The following is an 18632-nucleotide window of genomic DNA, read 5'->3' on the forward strand; positions in this document are numbered from 1 at the left end:
ACAATGCAATGAGTAAATAATGACATTTGCACACATCACAATAAAAACAAAACTATGTATCCACAATTCTAAACAGATGTTAACTTAGTAGGTGTAAATTTCATTAAATAAAAACGTCAAGTTTCTGTATGTTCAATTCCTAATTATTTCAGTATTTATTTTGCTAATAGCTACATTTCGTAAAAACGTGAGACCTCTAAAAAGGCTTATAACTGCCTATTTTAGTAGCTTAACACCAAATATACACTAAAATGCATTAACAGTGAAAATCATCTTGTTTTTACTGCGGAAGCTAACATCCAACAGTCTTCCTCATCTCCATCTCACACCCACACCCACTTGTGTTTTCAGCCAATCAGAGCCAAGGAAAACACATGGTGCTCCTGGATTGGCTGTTTCGCAATAGTGTCAAGAAGCAATGGACCTACATGTTTCAAATTCTCATGTTGCTTAACAAAAAAAGTCTGCAAATACTAAACCACAAATGGGCTAATAGGGATCCACTATAGTCAGAAATAAAAAAAATAAAAAAATACTTTTTGATGAATTTTGACTGAATTGATTAGTTTTTAAAGGAGATGCAATAGTGATGTCACCCATGCACCAAAAAGAACATAAAATGAAATAAAAAAAACCTTCTGACTTCATGAGGCTAATATGCTTATATATTAACAAAGACAACATGTTGAACCGTTTCTTAGAGTAATCTTCTTTTTATCTGTTGGTTAATTCTCTATGTTTTAATCTTTAAAGGCAGTAAAAAATCAACTGGATTTCCTGTGGCAATCATAAAGAACCACAAACCTCTCTAGGCAGATGGAAATATTACACATATTAAGATGCAAAATCTAGTCCTGTTGCACAGAGAAGGCAGAAGTGAATATAAATAGAAAAAATTGCTGCCCTTTGTGCGACATTTTCAAGCCTCTGTTTACATGTGTTAGAAAAATATGCTTGGGTTTTGTAACAGGCTGCTGGTCTTTGTGTTAATGCTCCTGGTGTTGCAGGGAGAGAAAACACAAGTGTGTGTGGGTGTGTAAAATAAACAAATCCAGTCAACCCACTTGTGTGCAGCCTGTTGAGCAAGAATCAACTTTGAAATTATTAAATTAGTATACTATCATGTAATTCTTCATTAAAATGATAGAATTTTTTTTTCCAACTTTACATTTATGGAAAGCAAACAGAACGTTTGAGTTTATCTCAAACTGTCACTGCAGCACAATCAAACAAATTTCTCATCCAGTTAAAATTCAGCCCATGTCCAATTCAGTCTGAATCAAATCAAAGTGGCTGGTGTCGCTTACCTAAGATGCTGGGATCAGAGTGCAGCATCATGGGTGGCTTCTTCTTCATCTTTCCTCCCTGGTTGTCATAGAGACCAGCTTTGCCCATGTGGTTGGCCTGAAACATGGACTGCAGAGTGCTTGGATTCATACCTCGCATTGAGTCCTTAAAGTGAAACAAAAAAACAGAAGTTACCCACATGACCTCACCTCTTATCAGTTAGAACAACTCATTTGTATCAAATAATATATATATTTATATATATTTCTAAAAGAACATTTTTGTCTTTCTAATAACCTTCATTTACTGATGTTTCTTTAAAAACTAAAGTATCTGATGTGACCTGTGTGTTTTTGTTTGTTGATGAGCGATATCAGTTAAATATGCAGCAGCCTTGAGAAAACTCGGCAATAAAAGATTCCACCAAACCACTGAGTCATTAATATCTATTACTGTGAGCACGTAGAAATAAAGAAGGCAGGTTTAATTGTATTTACCTGCAGAGGGAAGTTCATGTTCAACCCACCCACTTCTTTTGATAGCTGGAAAACGAACAACCAGAAAGGACATAAAACATTTAATTACAAGCTTTGATAAATTCAACAGAACAACATGATAAATTACTTTATTCAAGAGAATAATTAGAATAGATTTTTTAACCTAGACTTTATCCTTTCATATATCAGAACTTCACACCTTTGTGAAAATAATCAATTATCAAAATTAATGCAGAAGATATACATCAACAACATATTTTTACATGCAAGACTGGATATTATTAAAATATGTGTTCCTCTGTCCAGCTACTAGAAATAAAATCTAATATTTCTACCTCAACAAGCTTATTGTGAAAAAACAAAACAAACCATGATATCTCCCTTTATTGTGCATCATATTTCTGAAATGCATCGTTTATAAAAGCTGTTCGGGGCCGAGGAGAGGCGTACCTGTTGCTGCTGTCTCTGTTGGTTGGCTTTCTGTTTGGCACGTCGCTCCAGAAACTGTTTGGCGAACTCTTTGGCTTCCACTGTGTCCCCAAGGTAGGACCGGATGAAATCCAGCACTGCATAGGGAGACTCCACCTCCTTCAGGTACGCCACGATGGTGGCGACTGAACAGACACACAAGGTTACCACGGTTACTAGAGGCAGCAGAACCAGTCTATTCTGCAGTCAAACTGTTTTTGTTTCAGACGTTCATAGCCATCAACTCTGACTGTATAAAACAGAGTAGAGTGCCGGATTGTTACACCTCCAAGCTACAGATTGCAGATGTCTTGATTTCCTCCTATGGATCACATTCACTAATGGAATGATGTTATTGGAGTTTAGGCAATAAAATTTTTATTTTCCGATTTATAAAAGGAATTGGATTATGTGTTTATTTCCATCTTTTAATGTATTTCCGATTGTCAGAATAATTGAGGAATTAATAGATTACTAAAATAGTCGTTAGTTGCAGCCCTATATGTAAAGTTATCACTTTTCTTCAGCTCAGTTTCTTTCAAACTTTTAAACGTTGACATCATTCATCTTTGGCAGACGACTCTACATCCACAAAATGTCAGAGCCGGGCTAAGAAAATAACCTGAAATGCAAGATTGCAGGGCTGCAATCAATAGCAGCAACAGTGTAGATAATAATGATATCTTCAATTCGCTGAACTAAATTTAGGTTGAACTCTCCCCGCCTCTTGGCAAAGCTTAATGGGTAAAATGGTGGCGTTCCTACCATCCAGAGAGGAAGAGGAGTTGTTGGCAGAGGTGTTGAGAGCGTGCAGCATCTGTTCACACCAGGTGGTGAAGCCGTCCTGAGGCTTCATGCCCTGCAGCAGCTTCAGCAGCTTCTCCTCGTCCTCCGTTCTCTTACGACGCATCATGTACTGGTCGCTATGAGAGAAAACAAAAGGCGCATCATGTACTGATCACAATGAGAGAAAACAAAAGGATCTGTGATGAAGTGGATGAGTGGGTTTCATTTGGTGCCGAGTGGACTGTTTAGCATGGCATACGTCAGAGAGGGGCTGCTGCGGCTGTTCTTCAGGCCCAGGTTGTTGTTGGTGTTCCCCCGCAGGCCGGCCTGGTTCTTCACCGCCTCGTCCCACATCCCCATGCTGCTGGAGGAGCCGCCGCTTCCTCCCTTCCCCTCCAGACCGCCCCACATGCCCACGCCGTCGGCCCACTGCCCGCCCATGGAGGAACTCCCCATGGACAGCCCAGGATGCTGCGAGGCGAATATTAAACAAGATGTGTCGGTGTGTGTTCTGTTTCCAACAACGTCCCACATTCATGCCAAAAAAGGTACTCACCCTCTGCTGCTGCGCTCGCTGCTGCTGCTTTAAGATGCGCTCAGCCTCCTGCATCTCCAGCATGGTCAGGGACTTCCCTGCCTTAGAGAGGCCAGAAGAGGGCGCACTGCTCCACCCTGAGCCCCCCACTGCAGATCCCTGCTGCTGGGGCGACTGCTGCTGCAGCAGCTTCATGAGCAGTTCCTGCTGCTGACGCTACCAGCAGAAAACACACAAAACATTTTTTTTTTTTACTGTTTTTAAACACCAGAACTGCTATTTTATTATATAATGTTTTTAAACTGAGAAATAGTTTAATTTAATCAGTGTTACTGCAAGACAAATTCAAGACTTTTAAATATGAACTAAATTTGTAATCTACATAAATGATAAATAAGTTCTCTAAAATGAGAATTTATAAGCTCCAGTAAGTTGATCTGTGTGATTTTTAAAAAAAAATTACAACTGAGGAATGCGTCAATGTTGAAGGAATTTTAAAAAGTAGCTTCCATGTAAAGCAAGGCTGTTCAAAGTAGGGACAGGAGGCCATTTGTAGCCATTGGACTGATTTTGTGTGACCCACTGACTACAAAAATTAAATAAATTAGAAAAAAAAGTTTTAAATTAAAATAAAATCTACTAAAAAAATGTTAGATGCAGCAGAAAGTGACCATCCTTTCTGTTATTCTGCTGTCGTGGCAACTAGTCATTGACTCTAAAGAACACCCTGTTGCACCCAAATCTGCTTTTAAGCAGATTTTTAATTGCGGTCTTTAAACTTGGCTAAACACAACAAGTGTTTCCAAATGGAGACTGACCTAGATCCTGTTTTTACTGCTGAGAAATTACAAAATATTTTTTCAGTTTTCTTCAATCGAGCCCAAAATAATAAGCAAACTGGTTGCCTTTCATTTAACAAAAAAAAAAAATCTGATTACTTTGTTTTATTAAAATAGTTCTTGCTTAGTTAGTTGCTGAGCTGTAGCTATGTTACATGAGATCAGACTGTATTTCGCCACCTTTGTTATTTTTAAAGCTGTTCTTTCTCACCTGCTTGCGTCTGTAGAGCTCCTCCTCCTCCCTCCGTTTCTGCTCCTCCTGCTGCTGCCTCCTCTTCTCCTCCCTCCTCTTGCGCTGCTCCTCCTCCTCGCGCTTCGCCCTGAGTTCGGCGTCTCGCCTCTCCTGGAGCTGACGGGCAAACGTCAAAATAAAGAGAAACATTTTGACATGTCTGGACAAAAACTATGGCTGGGCGATACGACAACAGCCACTCTCTGTATGTCAACACCAACACAATCACAGCACAGTTTGAGTGGAACTGACCTTCTGAAGCTGTTCAAGAGTTGGACCCTGAGTATTAGGATTCATTGTTAAGTCCCAAAGACTGGCTTCACCGCCTGAGTGGGAATAAAAGCACTTATGTTTATATTTTATCCGATGTTTTGTTTGCATCGTAAAGCAAAGGGTCCCAACTGTACCTGACGACTGTGAAGCTGAGGTATGCATGTCCCACAAGGGCCCTGTATCTGGCACTGACATCGACCGGTTCATCGAAGGCATCATACCCTGCTCACTGCACCTGCAACACACAAACAGGTCCATATGGCTCAGTATTCGGCAGCATTAAACATTCAATTCAATCAATAAAACTTGATTTATTCCAAAGGGAAACTGAGAGGAAACCTGTTAATGAGCTGGAATAGCTGCTGCTGCTGGAGCTGCTGATAGAGAGCTGCCGTCGCCAGCTCCTGCTGCTTCTTTAGCCGCTCCTGGTCCAGGTTCCCCTGAAAGATCCAACATGGAAACTCAGCTGTCATGACGACGCATCTTCAGCTTCATCACACAAAAAATGAAACAAATGCCACCATAAAAGATCCTACAGTTTAACATTAGGTTAGGGCAGGAAGATTTTTTTTCTTCACTTTCTTTTCTAAAAAAAGAAATTAAAGAAAATATTTTCAAAAAGTGGCTTTTATTCAAATCTTCCCCTCTGGGAGTTGTATGGCAGAGTTTTAGGGCCCAACTATGAGAATTTTTGTTTAATTACCAGAATATAGTCATAATATTAGCAGAAAAAAGATGCAATTTGCAAAACATCTTTAAATTTTAAGAAAATTTCAATGAGAAAAAAAACATCTACAGTTATTTATCATGACATTTCCAGCTCAGTTTGTACAGATCTTTCTTCAAAACAGACTCATTTACACAATCAGTTCAAATTACTGTTACTGATAATACCGAATACAAATACTTAATCCTTTAACACATCGGTATTAAACTATTATCAGAAAAACGTATACCAAACTTCACATGATGAATAACATTCCTCTTTTTAATGTTTTGTACTTTTTTTGTGTTGGTTTTTTTTTTTTGTCAAAGTGAGACTTAATTCTGGTACAATTACAACAATATCCTCATGAGTAAATAAGAAAATAAAGTAAGAAAATAAAAGTTATTGCCTGTATTCTGTAGTAGAGCTGACCTGAATTCAAAGTCCAAATAAATAGAAGCTGTAAAACGCGCTTGTTAAACAAGATGGCCGGCCTGAGTGTGCTGAAATCACTCTGAACTTTGAAAAAATAAAGAGTGCATTGGTGGGGAAAAAGATATAGATTTTCCCAGAATTTAATCTTCAAAAATAAAAAATTCAAAGAATCAAAATCATTTTGCTGCCCAGCATCAGGATGACTAGCTGCAGTTAAACACAAAGCTGGTGAGAAAAACGTCCTGCTCTGTTTCTAAGCTGAAGAGGAAAGAAACCCTGCAGTCTGAGGTGGAACCCACCGTCCCAGAGGATCCCCGGCTGGTCTGCGATCGCTGCGTTGGCGGGAGCTGCCTCACCAGCAGCGGCGGTGGCGAGGGCCCGGGGGCAAAGGGCACGCGGCCCCACATCTTGATGACGTCCCCCAGGGGCTGGAAGCCCTCGTCGCAGCCCCGCTTCACCAGCAGCGTCATGGTAAAGTAGCCGGCCTGGAACCACTCGCACATCTCCACCGTGGTGAACGGCCCTGCGGAGCAGAGGAAACCCGCAGGTTAAGCTCCGGGTTGGTTAGTAATGTTCACAGGTCGCAGTGATGAAACCATACCCTGGATCTCTCCCTGCGGGTCTTTGTAGAACCACTTCATGGCGGCTTCGTGAGACAGCGGCAGAGCAGCCGCTGTGTTCCGGCTCTCCTGCTGCTGCAGAGAATGCGTGAAGCATTCCTCCTCCATGGACGTGTCCTGCAGCGACGCCACCATCTTCTCTGCCTCCTGCACAAAGGTCAGAACATGGCCAGTACTTAATATTCGCTTCCACCGGGCAACCCTCAAACCAATCTTCCAGACCTTTCTATTTCCAACAGCTCTGTGTAATTAGGTACAAAAATCACTCTTTATGAAAATTGCATATACTACTGCAGAAATGTTGCAGCTTTTTAACCTGCTTTTAATATTCCAGCTGAATAGAGGAAATCTTTTATAACAAACCACTTTTAGACTTTATGAGGCAGCAGTAATCTCAGGAGGATGATTGCTGCCCACCGAAGTATTGTCCAGAACAAACTAAAAGAAAATAATCTAAGATTGCTTCATGGTGGTTAAAATTTAAAAGCATAGTAAAGTCACCTCAAAATTCAAACAACTGTGGAGCTAAAATTAATTTTAAACAAAGTGTATCCATTAAGATATCTTGTTGTCTTGGCAGGGGTGCCATATAAGGGGAAAAGTTAGGACAATTCCAAAGACTCTTGACTGACAGGGGGCCCTCCCACAAAAAATAGTTTTATTTTTCTTATAAAAATAGAACAGAAATGGGGCCCCTGTCAACTACAAAATTAATCGTAGTGTTTTTAAAATAGTTTTATCAGGAAAAGTTAAATGTTACCCAATCATTAACAAAACCATAACCAATAACTTTGTCAGTAAGTCCACTAATTAAATTAAAGCCTTGCGAATTTAAAACAGGTTAATCAACCACAATTCTGACATAAAATCTGAAGTTGATAAATATCAGGAGCAACATGCTGCACAGAGATGCATTAAATATGACAACATTACTGTGGGATGTAAAGGTGGATGGACATAAGGAGGGCGCGAGAAAGGAAGTAGGACTCAAGGAAGGAATAGAAAGGAAGTAAAGACAAAGCTTGAGTAGATAAAAATAAATAAATGGAAGGAAACAATGACAAAGAGAAAGGAAGGAAGAAAGGAAATAAGGAAGGATGGACAGAAAAGCAAAGATGCAAGGAAGAAAGGAACATAAGACAAGGAAGAAGAAAAAAGAAAGAAGGATACAAAGCCAGGGTAGACAAAAATATAGACATAAGAGGACACAACGACAAAGGAAGAAAAGACGGAAGAACAAAAAATTTAAGAAAAACAAAGCCAGGATAGAAAAGGACAGAAAAAAGGAATGATTAGAGGAACTACATGACAGATCAAGTCAGAAAGAAACAGTCTTGCTTCTTCTTATTTGCATTTTCTATACTTTTTACTTTAAATAGATGATCTACACATTTCTAGAAGCTTTGAGACGACTGGGCTCTTAAACCAAAACAGCTTTCAAACAGTCTGGGAATGGAGCCGGGTTGTTTTCATTTCACTCTTTTTAAACGCATTCCTGACGCTGCCGATGTGTGGGACTGTGTGTTCCTCCTGAAGCTGGAAGCAACAACAAGGACCCTCCTGTTTACACAAACAGCCCGGCTCTCAGTGCCCACAGTCAAACTGCACACACCTGTCAGGCTGGCTGCAACGTCAACGCTGGAAATACTCAAATTATTTATTTTAGTATCCAAACCTGTTGCAAGTGTTTCAGGCCTTCATCGTCCTCGGGGTCTCCTCCAGAAGGAGGGAGGAGCGGAGCAGCAGAGGAGGAGGGTGGGGGAGGTAGGTTGGAGGAGGTGGAGGCGTTGCCGATGGCGACGCTGGGGCTGAGCTGGGACTTGGAGCCCCCCACCGAGGCCAGGTCTGACACAGAAAAACAACAAGCAGTTCAACAATGGCGGCTATTTTTAGCTCGTCTGATGAGGAGCAGCAGAGCCGCCTGCCGGCTCCGGGGCCCATCCAGCAAAAACAATAAACAGTTAGATGACCGGGGATAAAAATATACCAAATCAAAACCAAACTGAATCCTCGACGACAAAAATATGTTGGACCAGAGACACGAATCAGAACCTGTCCTTTGTTTGGAAACTTAATAAAAACATTTGGTTTCAGATTAAATTCAAGTAGAAGTTACTTCAGATTAAACAAACTAAGAATAATAATAATAATAATAATAAACATCTAGAAGTTTCTGTCTTTGGAAACCCACCATCAGCAGAGGCGCTGCCGGCCTTGACAGAGTGGCTGTTGTTCATCTGAGAGTTCTCCATCAACTGACCAGCACTTCCTGGTTGGAGCTCCAGTGATGGCGGGGCACAGTGGGCTGGGGGGGAGGAGGAGGAAGAGGAGGGTGGTGCTGGCTTCATCTTTTCTTCCCCTGCAGCAGGAAGGAGGTCTTTAATCTCTAAATGAGCAAAAAGAAAAGAGTTTGAATAAGGATTCCTGGGTTTTTTTTCTCTCTCTGGGTTATGAGGCATTCTGTTTTATTTTTGCTCACCCTTGTCTTTATCTCCGTCTCCATTGTTCCTCTCTGCATCAAGGAAGCCGTCGTCCTCATCCTCGTCCTCGATGCCCTTAAAGTCCAAATCTTCCTCCAGGATTGTCTCCTTACCACCCTTCTAATGGAACAAGAGAAAAAAATACTAAGTAGGTCACAAACTTTAACAACAAACCTCAGGCTCACAGATCTAAATATTGGAGACGGCCCAATCAGTGTCTTTAACAAAAACCGTTTTGCAAAATATTCCGACTTCAATACATTAAAATGACAGCATAACAGCGTTAAAGTACACTAAAATCACTGAACTCACTTCAGTGAACAAATGGCTTTTCAAATGTTACGGTTTTTCTGGACAGAACCAATAAACTCGTGTCTTGGTTCTGCTGCCTTTATGATTGGTTAAGGCTAGCATGTTTACTCTTCATGTTGATGCAACTTGTTCATATTTACGTATTTGCAATCTGTGAAAACAGAAAAAGTTGTTTGTTTCAAAAATTCAAAAGGTTAAATTTAACTCAGGGTGCGACGATAAATTGGTGCAGATTTTCTTAATTTTGGGAGATCAGTGATCAACTGATGCTTAAATGTGAAGCCGATCTTATCCGCCTCTGCAAAAGTTACTGTCCTCTTTTGCTTTGCTGTGAGAAGGTTTTTACTGACAGTTAACAATAGTCACTCCTCTGTTGCCAACTCAGAAACTTTAAGAAAAAAAAAAAAAGATCCACATCAACCAAAATCGGAATTGGCAGGTCAGGATGCAATTGGTGCACCCATAATTTGAACGTCATAAAATTTTACGACTTGTGTTTCGGCTGCTCTCTGTCTGGGCACAGCACACGTCATGTGATACGGGAAGGAGGTCAGTGTTGTAAAAAGTAAAAAAATGTCAAGGAGAAAACCCAGATTTATTGGATTAATAAAAAAATGTGCACAGAGTGTTGTGGCTTTGCAAGGAAAATAAAAACAGGCTGAGATTTTTTTTAAACTGGCTTCAGAAATCGCAGTCGCATGATTCACTAGGGGAACATTTGCACAGCAACAGCACAATCAATCAAAACCTCCTCCTCCCAAAAGAATTAGAAATACTTGAGGAGAGGACCTGTATTATTACAGATCTGAAGTAGGTTTGTTTTTTAATGAAGAGACACTTCTATCTGAAGATTTGTCCCTGTAGAAGACTCTCTGAATGAATCATGAAATGTCACAAGAAGCTTTTCATTCTCATTTCATAATTTCATCCCGAGTGGGTGGCATTAAAAGCAGCACTGCTGACCTTTACAAATTACCTTGTAAAGGCCAGCAAAGCATTGATTCAACATCACTGAAAAAAAACTTCCAGGTTTGAAAAACTTGAGTAGTTGAATCAAGAAAGTCTTTTTCTCCCCCCCCACACGTACCTTTAAGGGCATGAACGCTCCAGAGGAGTCGAACGTCCCCATCTCTCCGTCCTCCTCATCCGTGCACCACTCCGGCAGGCCGTCCCGGTCGTCCTCCAATCCCTCGCTTCCTGCGCGACGGCGGCCAGCGCCGTGACCCTCCGAGTCCCGGAAGTCAAAATCAAACTTTCTTCGCCGACCTTCACCTGGACCGCTGTGGTCCCGCCAGCCCGCTGAGCGAGGACCACCATCTGAGAAACCACAAAACTGTACGATTAGTCTGATGCGGTAAGAAGAAACGGTAGTTTAGTTCAGAATTTAAATCTGAGACGAGTGTCTGAGATGCATTTAGCCTAGAAACATCTACAGGTGCAGGAGTCAACTTGTCAGTACTAAAGAAGTGCCACTTTCTGAAAATGCTGTCATGGCAACGCTCTACATGATGTAAGTAAATGTCTGTGACTGTCTGTGGCTGCACAAGCAATTTCCTGCTTAAAACTCCCAACTTTTCCAAAATTTAATTTTTTTAAATAACTGAACAGAATCTTGCATGTTGACAATCCTTGACTAAACCAGATCTGGAAAATACTTATATATATATATACATTTTTAAAATATATATTTTTTCATCCTGGTACCAAACTGTTTTGGATGTTCATTCATATCTGGAAAACACTGATTTTAATTTCAATACTTGCAGGACTCCTAAATGTAACGGTTTTCAACTTGTCCTGTGAAAATCTCTTTATGACCTCTAGGTGTCAGTATAGACTCCTTAATGTGCAGGACTGCCACGCAGCAAAACAAACAAAAAATATTCACTGTAGGCACATCAAGTTAACTTATAAATAAATAAATAAATAAAAGCACTCACAGCGCGTATGTTTAATCAGCCTGCTCTTATCAGTTCTTATTAAAGAGTTAAAACATTTTTGTGCATTAGGTGATGATTCTAGTAAATATATGCATTAAAATACATAAAAGAGTGCTTACACTTCTTAGGCTTTTGTATCAATTAACTGTACCTGAAATCAGTTACTGTGGCAACACAATAATCTAAAGTTTTTGGTCAATAAAGCTTCTTTCATTTGTGTCTGAAAGCAAAAACTGCAGTTTAATTTTTTTCCCCTCCTAATAAAACGTTGAGATTTCACTGAATGTCTCCCCACCGTCCCTGCGGGATCCAGAGAGCCTCCAGTTGGTTCCCGGCTCGCCCTCGTCCTCTTCCTGCTCCTCACGGAGCGTGCGCCAGTTGTCGCTGTCAGCCCTTGTGTACTCCTTCCTCACGGGACCCACGGGACCGCTGCTTTCTTCGAAACTGGGCCGCCCCACCTCCCGCCGCAGCGGCTTCTCAAACCGTCGCTCGCCCCTGAGGAAAGGCGGGAAATGGGAGGAAAATTGCACCGGTTATGGAGCAAACAGGAGATAAAGGCCACAACATTATTCGCTTTTTATGCCGGAGGAGAACATTTGGATCAAAGCAGCAACCTGATTCTTTTGTACTCATGAGCGAAGAAAATATATAATTTCAGTAAAGGTAGATGGGAAATTATCCCTGTGAATGTGAGATAACCACATGAGCAAAGACATTCCAAGGACAAAAAAAAGCTTTATTTTAACCATTTCCAGTTTCCTCTTACCGGTCGTCCCAGCTCTGGCTGCGGTGAATCTCTCGGACGTTGCGACCAAATCCCACCTCGGTGTCCTCAATACTTCTTTGGTAGAATCCCCCTTCGCCGCGGCCTCGGCCTGCGTTTCATAACAAACAGCAGTACGGTTACCGGCCGGACGGAAACACAACAGAACACATGAAAAACAGTCGGTGTTGGAACAAAACGAAGTCGCTCTGGCTCAGATTAAAGCTCTGGATACAAACAAGCTGTTTGGATCAAAATGTGATAGCTTGATATTTTAAGAGCTCTGCATTTCGCTCTGGAAGCAAATGATGCCTTCCTCACAAGGTGGTAGAGACATAAAAGATGAAAATGTGGTTCATCTCTTCGTAACCACATTGAAATACCACAGAGGGTTTCTGCAGATTTCAACAACACAAATTTAACTTTAAGATCTTTTAAGACCATTAACAAGGAAATTTAAACCCTCTAGAGCAACAGAAATGTACAAAAGGTAACTGCATATTTTACATAGTAGCAGTGTCAGCGATAAATTTACATTAAATGGAAAAGCTAGCCAGCTAGAGAGATTTAAGACATTTGAGTAAAGTATTTAAAGGTAACTTACATTTTGTAAATCAACTTAAGACATTTTAATCTGACAAACTATACATCTATTTTTTTTAAAATCTTAAATAGCTTGGCTTTCCTTTTGTGAATTTCCCAGGCTGACAGAGAAAAAAAAACATACAGATGACTCATCTCTGTACTTAAAACTCATCTTAAGTACATGTGGGAGTTTATTTTCGATATTTTTCTGCCCAAAAATGAAGATGACATGGAATTTCTCCCTCCCTGTTCCTCAGAACCATTTAGTCTTTAAGAATGAACTTCGCTTTGTCTGTCGCTGCAAAGCCACAAATATTTCCTTATATAAATAGTGAGACTTTGTTATTTTAACTCCTTGGATCGGTTAAAGCAAACTCAGTTCGGTTCGTCTGGTTAGCGTAAATAATTGGTGTTCTGAAAGCAGTTACCACACATTGTTGCTCTTTGTCTCCCCCTCAACAGATTTTAATCCTTTTGGTATGAAATAAACTCTCAAACGGAGCCAAACCAAACATTTGACATTAGTTCGGCTTTGAGAAGGTTGTTTGCGGTTTAGCCAGCAGCTCGTCTCACACACCGCTGGAGCAGAGGCCGAGTGTTTACGCTGCGTGGAGAAGGTGAGTTCCTGAAGCTCAGAGGTTTCACGCAGGTGTGGCGAGACTAAAGGACGTTTATTTACACACGCAGAGAGGAAGCGTGCAGCTTCAAGATGGCGGATGAAAGAGGAAACAAACACTTGAGGAGCTGCCTTAAATAACTGGTTTACTTTTCTCAAATAATGGCTATTGTAGTTTCAGCCAGGCGTTTTACACTGTTGATGTTGGAAGCTTTGGCTGATTTATCCTGAGTGCTCTGAAGCTAAGATGCTTCGTTTTTATTCCTAATCTGGTACAGGGCTTCTGCATGTTTCGGTGCAGTTACATTAAAACTAATTTAAGACAATTATTTACACTTAAAACCCAACATGTACTATGAAATAATACCTTTAATAAGATAATTTAACAATTTTATAAATATGTCTAACTTACTGTATCAACTGATGTGGATATTTCTTAACTCTTGCATGCGATTAGTATCATCTTTAGACTGTATGCAGAAAGCTTTATAATAATAGAAATCAGGTTTCATATACACTGGATTTAGTTGTAGACAATGAAACAACACCACAGAAATAAAAAACACTTTCAGCAAAAACTGGATCATTGTGAGAAAAGAAGCGGCTGTTAGAAGATTTAAGCGAACAAATGTACAAATATAAAAAGCATAAAAACCGCTTCATTTTTTCTGTTATCTTCCAACTACAAACAACATATTTTATTGAGATGTGACAGAACCTTTACAATCACAAGAGCCATATTTGCCTTCAGTCCAGCTGAATGAGACTTGTTTAAAGCCACATATGTTAAACCTTTTTTTTTTTTGTATTTTTATATACTACTTCAGGAAATTTGTTATTTTTAAAGAAACTGCTTTTAGATTTTAAAATACAGAAAAACATAAGCTTTTTCATAAAAGAAGATGGATGCAGGTTTTATTCCAGCTGCATCAATTTCCTTATCAATTCTGACCAGTTTCCCACCATGAGTTTGGTGTCTTCACCGAGTTCCTTCATTTGTCCACTAATGTCCTCTAACAAGCCTCTAAGGCCTTCACCAAGCAGCTGCATTTATGCAGATTAAATTACACTCAGATCGAATCAGTTTACCTAATTAAGTCACTTCTAAACATGGTTTGTTGAGCTGGAAAACATTTTCTACTCCTACTTTACAACCATTTCATGTTGGTCCATCATGAAAAATGCCAGTGGGAATAACCCCCACCCAAAGCCCAACCCTTTTAATGTCACAAAACCTGGAAAACGTCTGAAATTCAGTAAGTTCAGACCTAATTTGGATAAAGTACGGAAAGCTGTGAGGCCTAAAACTTCTTAGCTTGAAGAGCCAGGCTTTAGGTTTGACCTCACCTCGCCCACCTCGAGCGGCCCCTCGTCCACGGACGACTCCGGCGGGTGCTGGCCCTCCAACTCCCTTTCCCATGAGCCTCAGCACTGCCGCGCTGTTCACGGACATGGAGAAGTTCCTCTGCAGACAGAGCGGAAGAAGGAAGGCGAAAGAATGTCAGAAATGTGAACTCTCTCTTTAGATTAGCGGCTCTAGTGGATAAAACAAGGTTTGGAACGAGCCAACATTAGATTATCAGTGAGCGAGAGAGAGTGCGTGTGTGTGAGGAGGCAGACCTGCTCCTCCTCGGTGAGAGGCACCAGTGCCAGAGGCTGCATGGGCTCATCTTGCAAAATAGCAGCAAACTCCTTATCCTGCATGTCCTCTGGGACCTGCAGAGACACAAAAATAAAAATAGAAGCAGCCTTTCTATGCTGCAGAGCAGTTTGTAGGTGTCTGGGTCTCTTGCACAGTTTTTCAAAGAAACATAGACCTGATGTACAATGTTCTGACCTTGTTGTCTTTGATATAAAGTGCTAACATCTCCTCTCGGCCGTAGCGATACTCGGCCAGCTTGTACTTTGGCATGGCGGGGGAAGGAGGGGGAGACGTCACACTCCCCCCACTGGACAGTGCACGAAGCCTGGAGAAAGAAAAACACACACACACACACAGATCATTTTTCTAATAATAATGCGAGTCAAAGATATGAAACAAGTTGTATTCCTCTGTCGTTTATTTTAGTCTTTATTTTCCATCCATCCTGTGCTAATTTGTCAGATTCTAGTGACACACTGGGCTCTGCTCTGAAGATATAGTGGCTTTCCAAGCTGAGGATTTCATTTTAATAAGCCATTACAAGTGGGCCGCTTTCCAAGGGCTCAACAATGGCTCCATTCACAGCCGGCACAGAGGCTGGCATTGATTAGCAGGCTCATATCGGAACCAGATGCGGCTCAGAGGTGGAGAGGAATGGAAAAGGTAAAGAGAGCTTCAGGAGAGGCTGGATGGAGGCAACCAGCATCATGAGGGGAGAGGCAGCATTCCTACACATTATTACTGAGAAAATCCAGATTTATCTGCAGCTGTTCAGGTTTATTATGAGGAAAGAGATAATGACACAAAGAGAGGAGGAAGAAAAGGAAGGACAAAGGGCAGCAGAAGAAAGGAGGAAGGACACAAAATGAAGGACTGACACAAAAAGGTGGAAGGAAGACAGATAGACAGAAGGAAGGAAATGAAAGAAAGAAAGATAGAAGGAAAGCAGAAAAGAAATAAAAGAAAGGAAGAAAATTCTAAAAAAGAACAGTAAAGAAAGGATCAGACAGAAGGAAAGAAGAAAGGAAGTGAAAGCAAGAATAGAAATGAAAGGAAGAAGGAAGCAAGGAAAGAAGGGAGAAAATAAAAATGAAAAGAAGAATGGAGGGAAAGAAGGCAGGAGATGAAAGAAGAAAGAAAAGAAAATGAAGAGAAGGAAGAAATGCACAAACAGGAAGAAGGAAGAGAAAAAAAAGAAAAGACAGAAGGTACTAATATCTTTCTATACTCTTCTTTTATTTGGAAGTAAACTAAATTCCAGGCTTTCCCAGGCTGCATGGGAATCCTGGAGCGGTTCCAAACACTTCCAGGTGACTTCAGGCTCTCCACTTGTGTTTACTCTAATGAAAGGGAAAGGACTGGAATGCTTTCCACATATTTTAATCTCAACATCATCTTCTTTGTAATAGTTGCTCCAGTAAACCATAAATCCTCGCAGGCGGGTCGTTTTCACTTTGAGTTCAGCCGCAGTGACAGACATGTCGCCCGACCCGCTGCCAGGCAGCACAACCTCAAACGATGTGAATAGTTCTGGAAAGCCAACAGGCATAAAAAGCCTTGTAAACATTCGGGCTGGGCAGCTGTTAGCGGCGAGCGCCGCGCGCTGATCCGGCTCCGTCGCTGGATTAAAACGAGGAGAGCTGATGCAGATGTGTGAGGAGGGGAATATCCTGCGAGGCTGGCGGGGAGTCAGGAAAGCACACAGAAGTCCCAGAGCGATGGAGACAGAGGGATTACCCCCACCCAAACCCCAACCGACCCGCTCAGAACGGCTACACACACAGCCAGAGCAGCGACACAAAGACCTACCTCCATTTTAACTTAAATAAGATTTTAACTAAAAATCGACCATTACTGTAAATAAACCTGTTCACTGCTGCAGAAAAAGGTTTCTACACATTTTAGTTCGTCTTTTAAACGGATTCTGTTGAACTACATTTCAAAGTCAATGTCTGATTTTCATTGATTCATTCTGAGTAAATTTTTATAATTTATTTTGTCAGTTTCAAGTTAATTCAGGGGCCAGTGTGGGGTTTTCACTCATTAAAGAGGGGTAAAAACAATTCTGTTCATGTCAATATGGAGTCAGGAAAATACAAGAAAGAAGGAGGACTAAGAGAGGGGAGGAAATGAAGAAATGATGAAAGGGTGAAAGGAGGAAACGAGGGAGGAAGGAAAGGAGGATGCAAGAAAGGACATAGGATGGGAAAGGAAGGACAAAGAGGGATGTAGGACAACAAATGATGGAAAGAAGAAAAGTGGAAAAAGGGATAAAAAGAGCAGGATGGATGGATGAAGCCAGGACAGACAAAAAAAAAGAAGAAAATGAAGGAAGGAAGCGTTTGACATTACTTTACATACCGTAAACAACTAAAGTGTTATTTTGTCTTTTGAATTGTTTTTTTTTTTTCAATGTTTTGGCTTAGTGATTTTTATAACAAAATGTTATTTTTTGGGTGGGGAGGAGGTTATATATAATTAAATGATTATGAGTGGCAGTTTGGTTCGCTTTCATGTGTAGGACTGGCATGAATATAAACCTAATGCTTCTGCCTCAACCTTTTCAGTCAAGATGTTTAAGCTGTTGTGCTTCGAAATGTTGATGAATTGAGTAAAACATTAAAAAATAAAGTCTTGAAGTAAACTAAAAAAAAGGAGAAACCTACAGTAATGATGTGAGAACATGGACATGAACTGCGAACCAGTAGTTACCATTCTGGGCCGAAGTTTAGAGTCTCAGCAGTCATATTCCTCACGTCCACACAGAACTGAGTATCTGAGGAGGAAAATATTTACATTTTAAGACATATCTAGGCCAAATAAAAACAGGAAAATGATGAGTTGTTTAGGTTTTCTTACCCTGTCCAAATAATCGGAGCAGGCTGGACTGGGCTGGACCAGGCTAGAGCTGGCTGGATTTAGTTAGGCTTAGGTGACTAGAAGGCTGAGTGGTGCTTAAGCTGTGGTCACAGAACAACTCCCCAAACACATAAAGACCAAGAGAATAGCTGCCAGTTTCAGGTGCTTCAGGAATACCAGGTTATCAGGTCCTAACTAAGGAAGGAAGGGCTTTTGATGATCGTTTGGAGAATGGAAGCTCCTGCTACTCACAGCTGAAAACAGTTGTAAAACATAAGAAAAAAACCCAAAAAGAACCTCGGAAATCGACAATGGAACAAAAATAAAACTCTCTTGAAGATATAATGTTTCCGTTCTTTCGTTTTACAGCAGTTGTATCTCACATTAAAGTTAAAAATATGAACCGGTTCATCAAAAAAAGAAAGGGAAACGCAAGGTGGAGGAAAAATAGAGAAAAAAAAAACCGAACAGCCGAAAAACAACACAAGCGGCTGCTGGAACAGCTGCCAAAAGCAGGCACGACTCGCGCTCCTCGTCGGCCTTCTCTCCTCCTCTGCGCCTCCTCTCCTCTCGCTCCAGCTGAAATGTGGATTGACGGAGACCTTCGAGGTAGCTCCTTAATTTCCTGTCCTCCTCCCTTTGCACGCCTGGAAAGAAAAAAAGCAGAGATTCAGAGACGGGATCGGAGAAATTTAAAAAGAAAATCCCAGGATATAAAATGCACACTTGGACGTATTCACACCAGATGAGACGAAAA

The 18632-nt window shown here is 40.9% G+C and overlaps 1 protein-coding gene across 1 annotated transcript in view; it reads right to left on the bottom strand.

Moving 5' to 3' along the window:
• gigyf1a (GRB10 interacting GYF protein 1a) overlaps positions 1-18632 on the bottom strand; it is a 33276-nt gene that overhangs the window by 7535 nt on the left and 7109 nt on the right. The window contains exons 2-24 of the mRNA XM_028039320.1: positions 17876-18522; positions 17729-17792; positions 15212-15341; positions 14995-15090; positions 14722-14839; positions 12177-12285; positions 11706-11905; positions 10558-10787; positions 9158-9278; positions 8870-9064; positions 8354-8523; positions 6660-6825; positions 6358-6581; positions 5257-5357; positions 5052-5152; positions 4897-4970; positions 4624-4761; positions 3595-3789; positions 3298-3509; positions 3018-3175; positions 2235-2398; positions 1785-1829; positions 1308-1452 (exon numbers count right to left, since the gene is read on the bottom strand). Coding sequence (XP_027895121.1) covers positions 1308-1452; positions 1785-1829; positions 2235-2398; positions 3018-3175; positions 3298-3509; positions 3595-3789; positions 4624-4761; positions 4897-4970; positions 5052-5152; positions 5257-5357; positions 6358-6581; positions 6660-6825; positions 8354-8523; positions 8870-9064; positions 9158-9278; positions 10558-10787; positions 11706-11905; positions 12177-12285; positions 14722-14839; positions 14995-15090; positions 15212-15341; positions 17729-17763 — 3127 coding nt within the window. The 5' untranslated portion in view covers positions 17764-17792; positions 17876-18522. The remainder of the gene's footprint in view (positions 1-1307; positions 1453-1784; positions 1830-2234; positions 2399-3017; positions 3176-3297; positions 3510-3594; positions 3790-4623; positions 4762-4896; positions 4971-5051; positions 5153-5256; positions 5358-6357; positions 6582-6659; positions 6826-8353; positions 8524-8869; positions 9065-9157; positions 9279-10557; positions 10788-11705; positions 11906-12176; positions 12286-14721; positions 14840-14994; positions 15091-15211; positions 15342-17728; positions 17793-17875; positions 18523-18632) is intronic.

Source organism: Xiphophorus couchianus, chromosome 14, assembly GCF_001444195.1.
Source record: "Xiphophorus couchianus chromosome 14, X_couchianus-1.0, whole genome shotgun sequence".
Classification (NCBI taxonomy): Eukaryota; Metazoa; Chordata; class Actinopteri; order Cyprinodontiformes; family Poeciliidae; genus Xiphophorus; species Xiphophorus couchianus.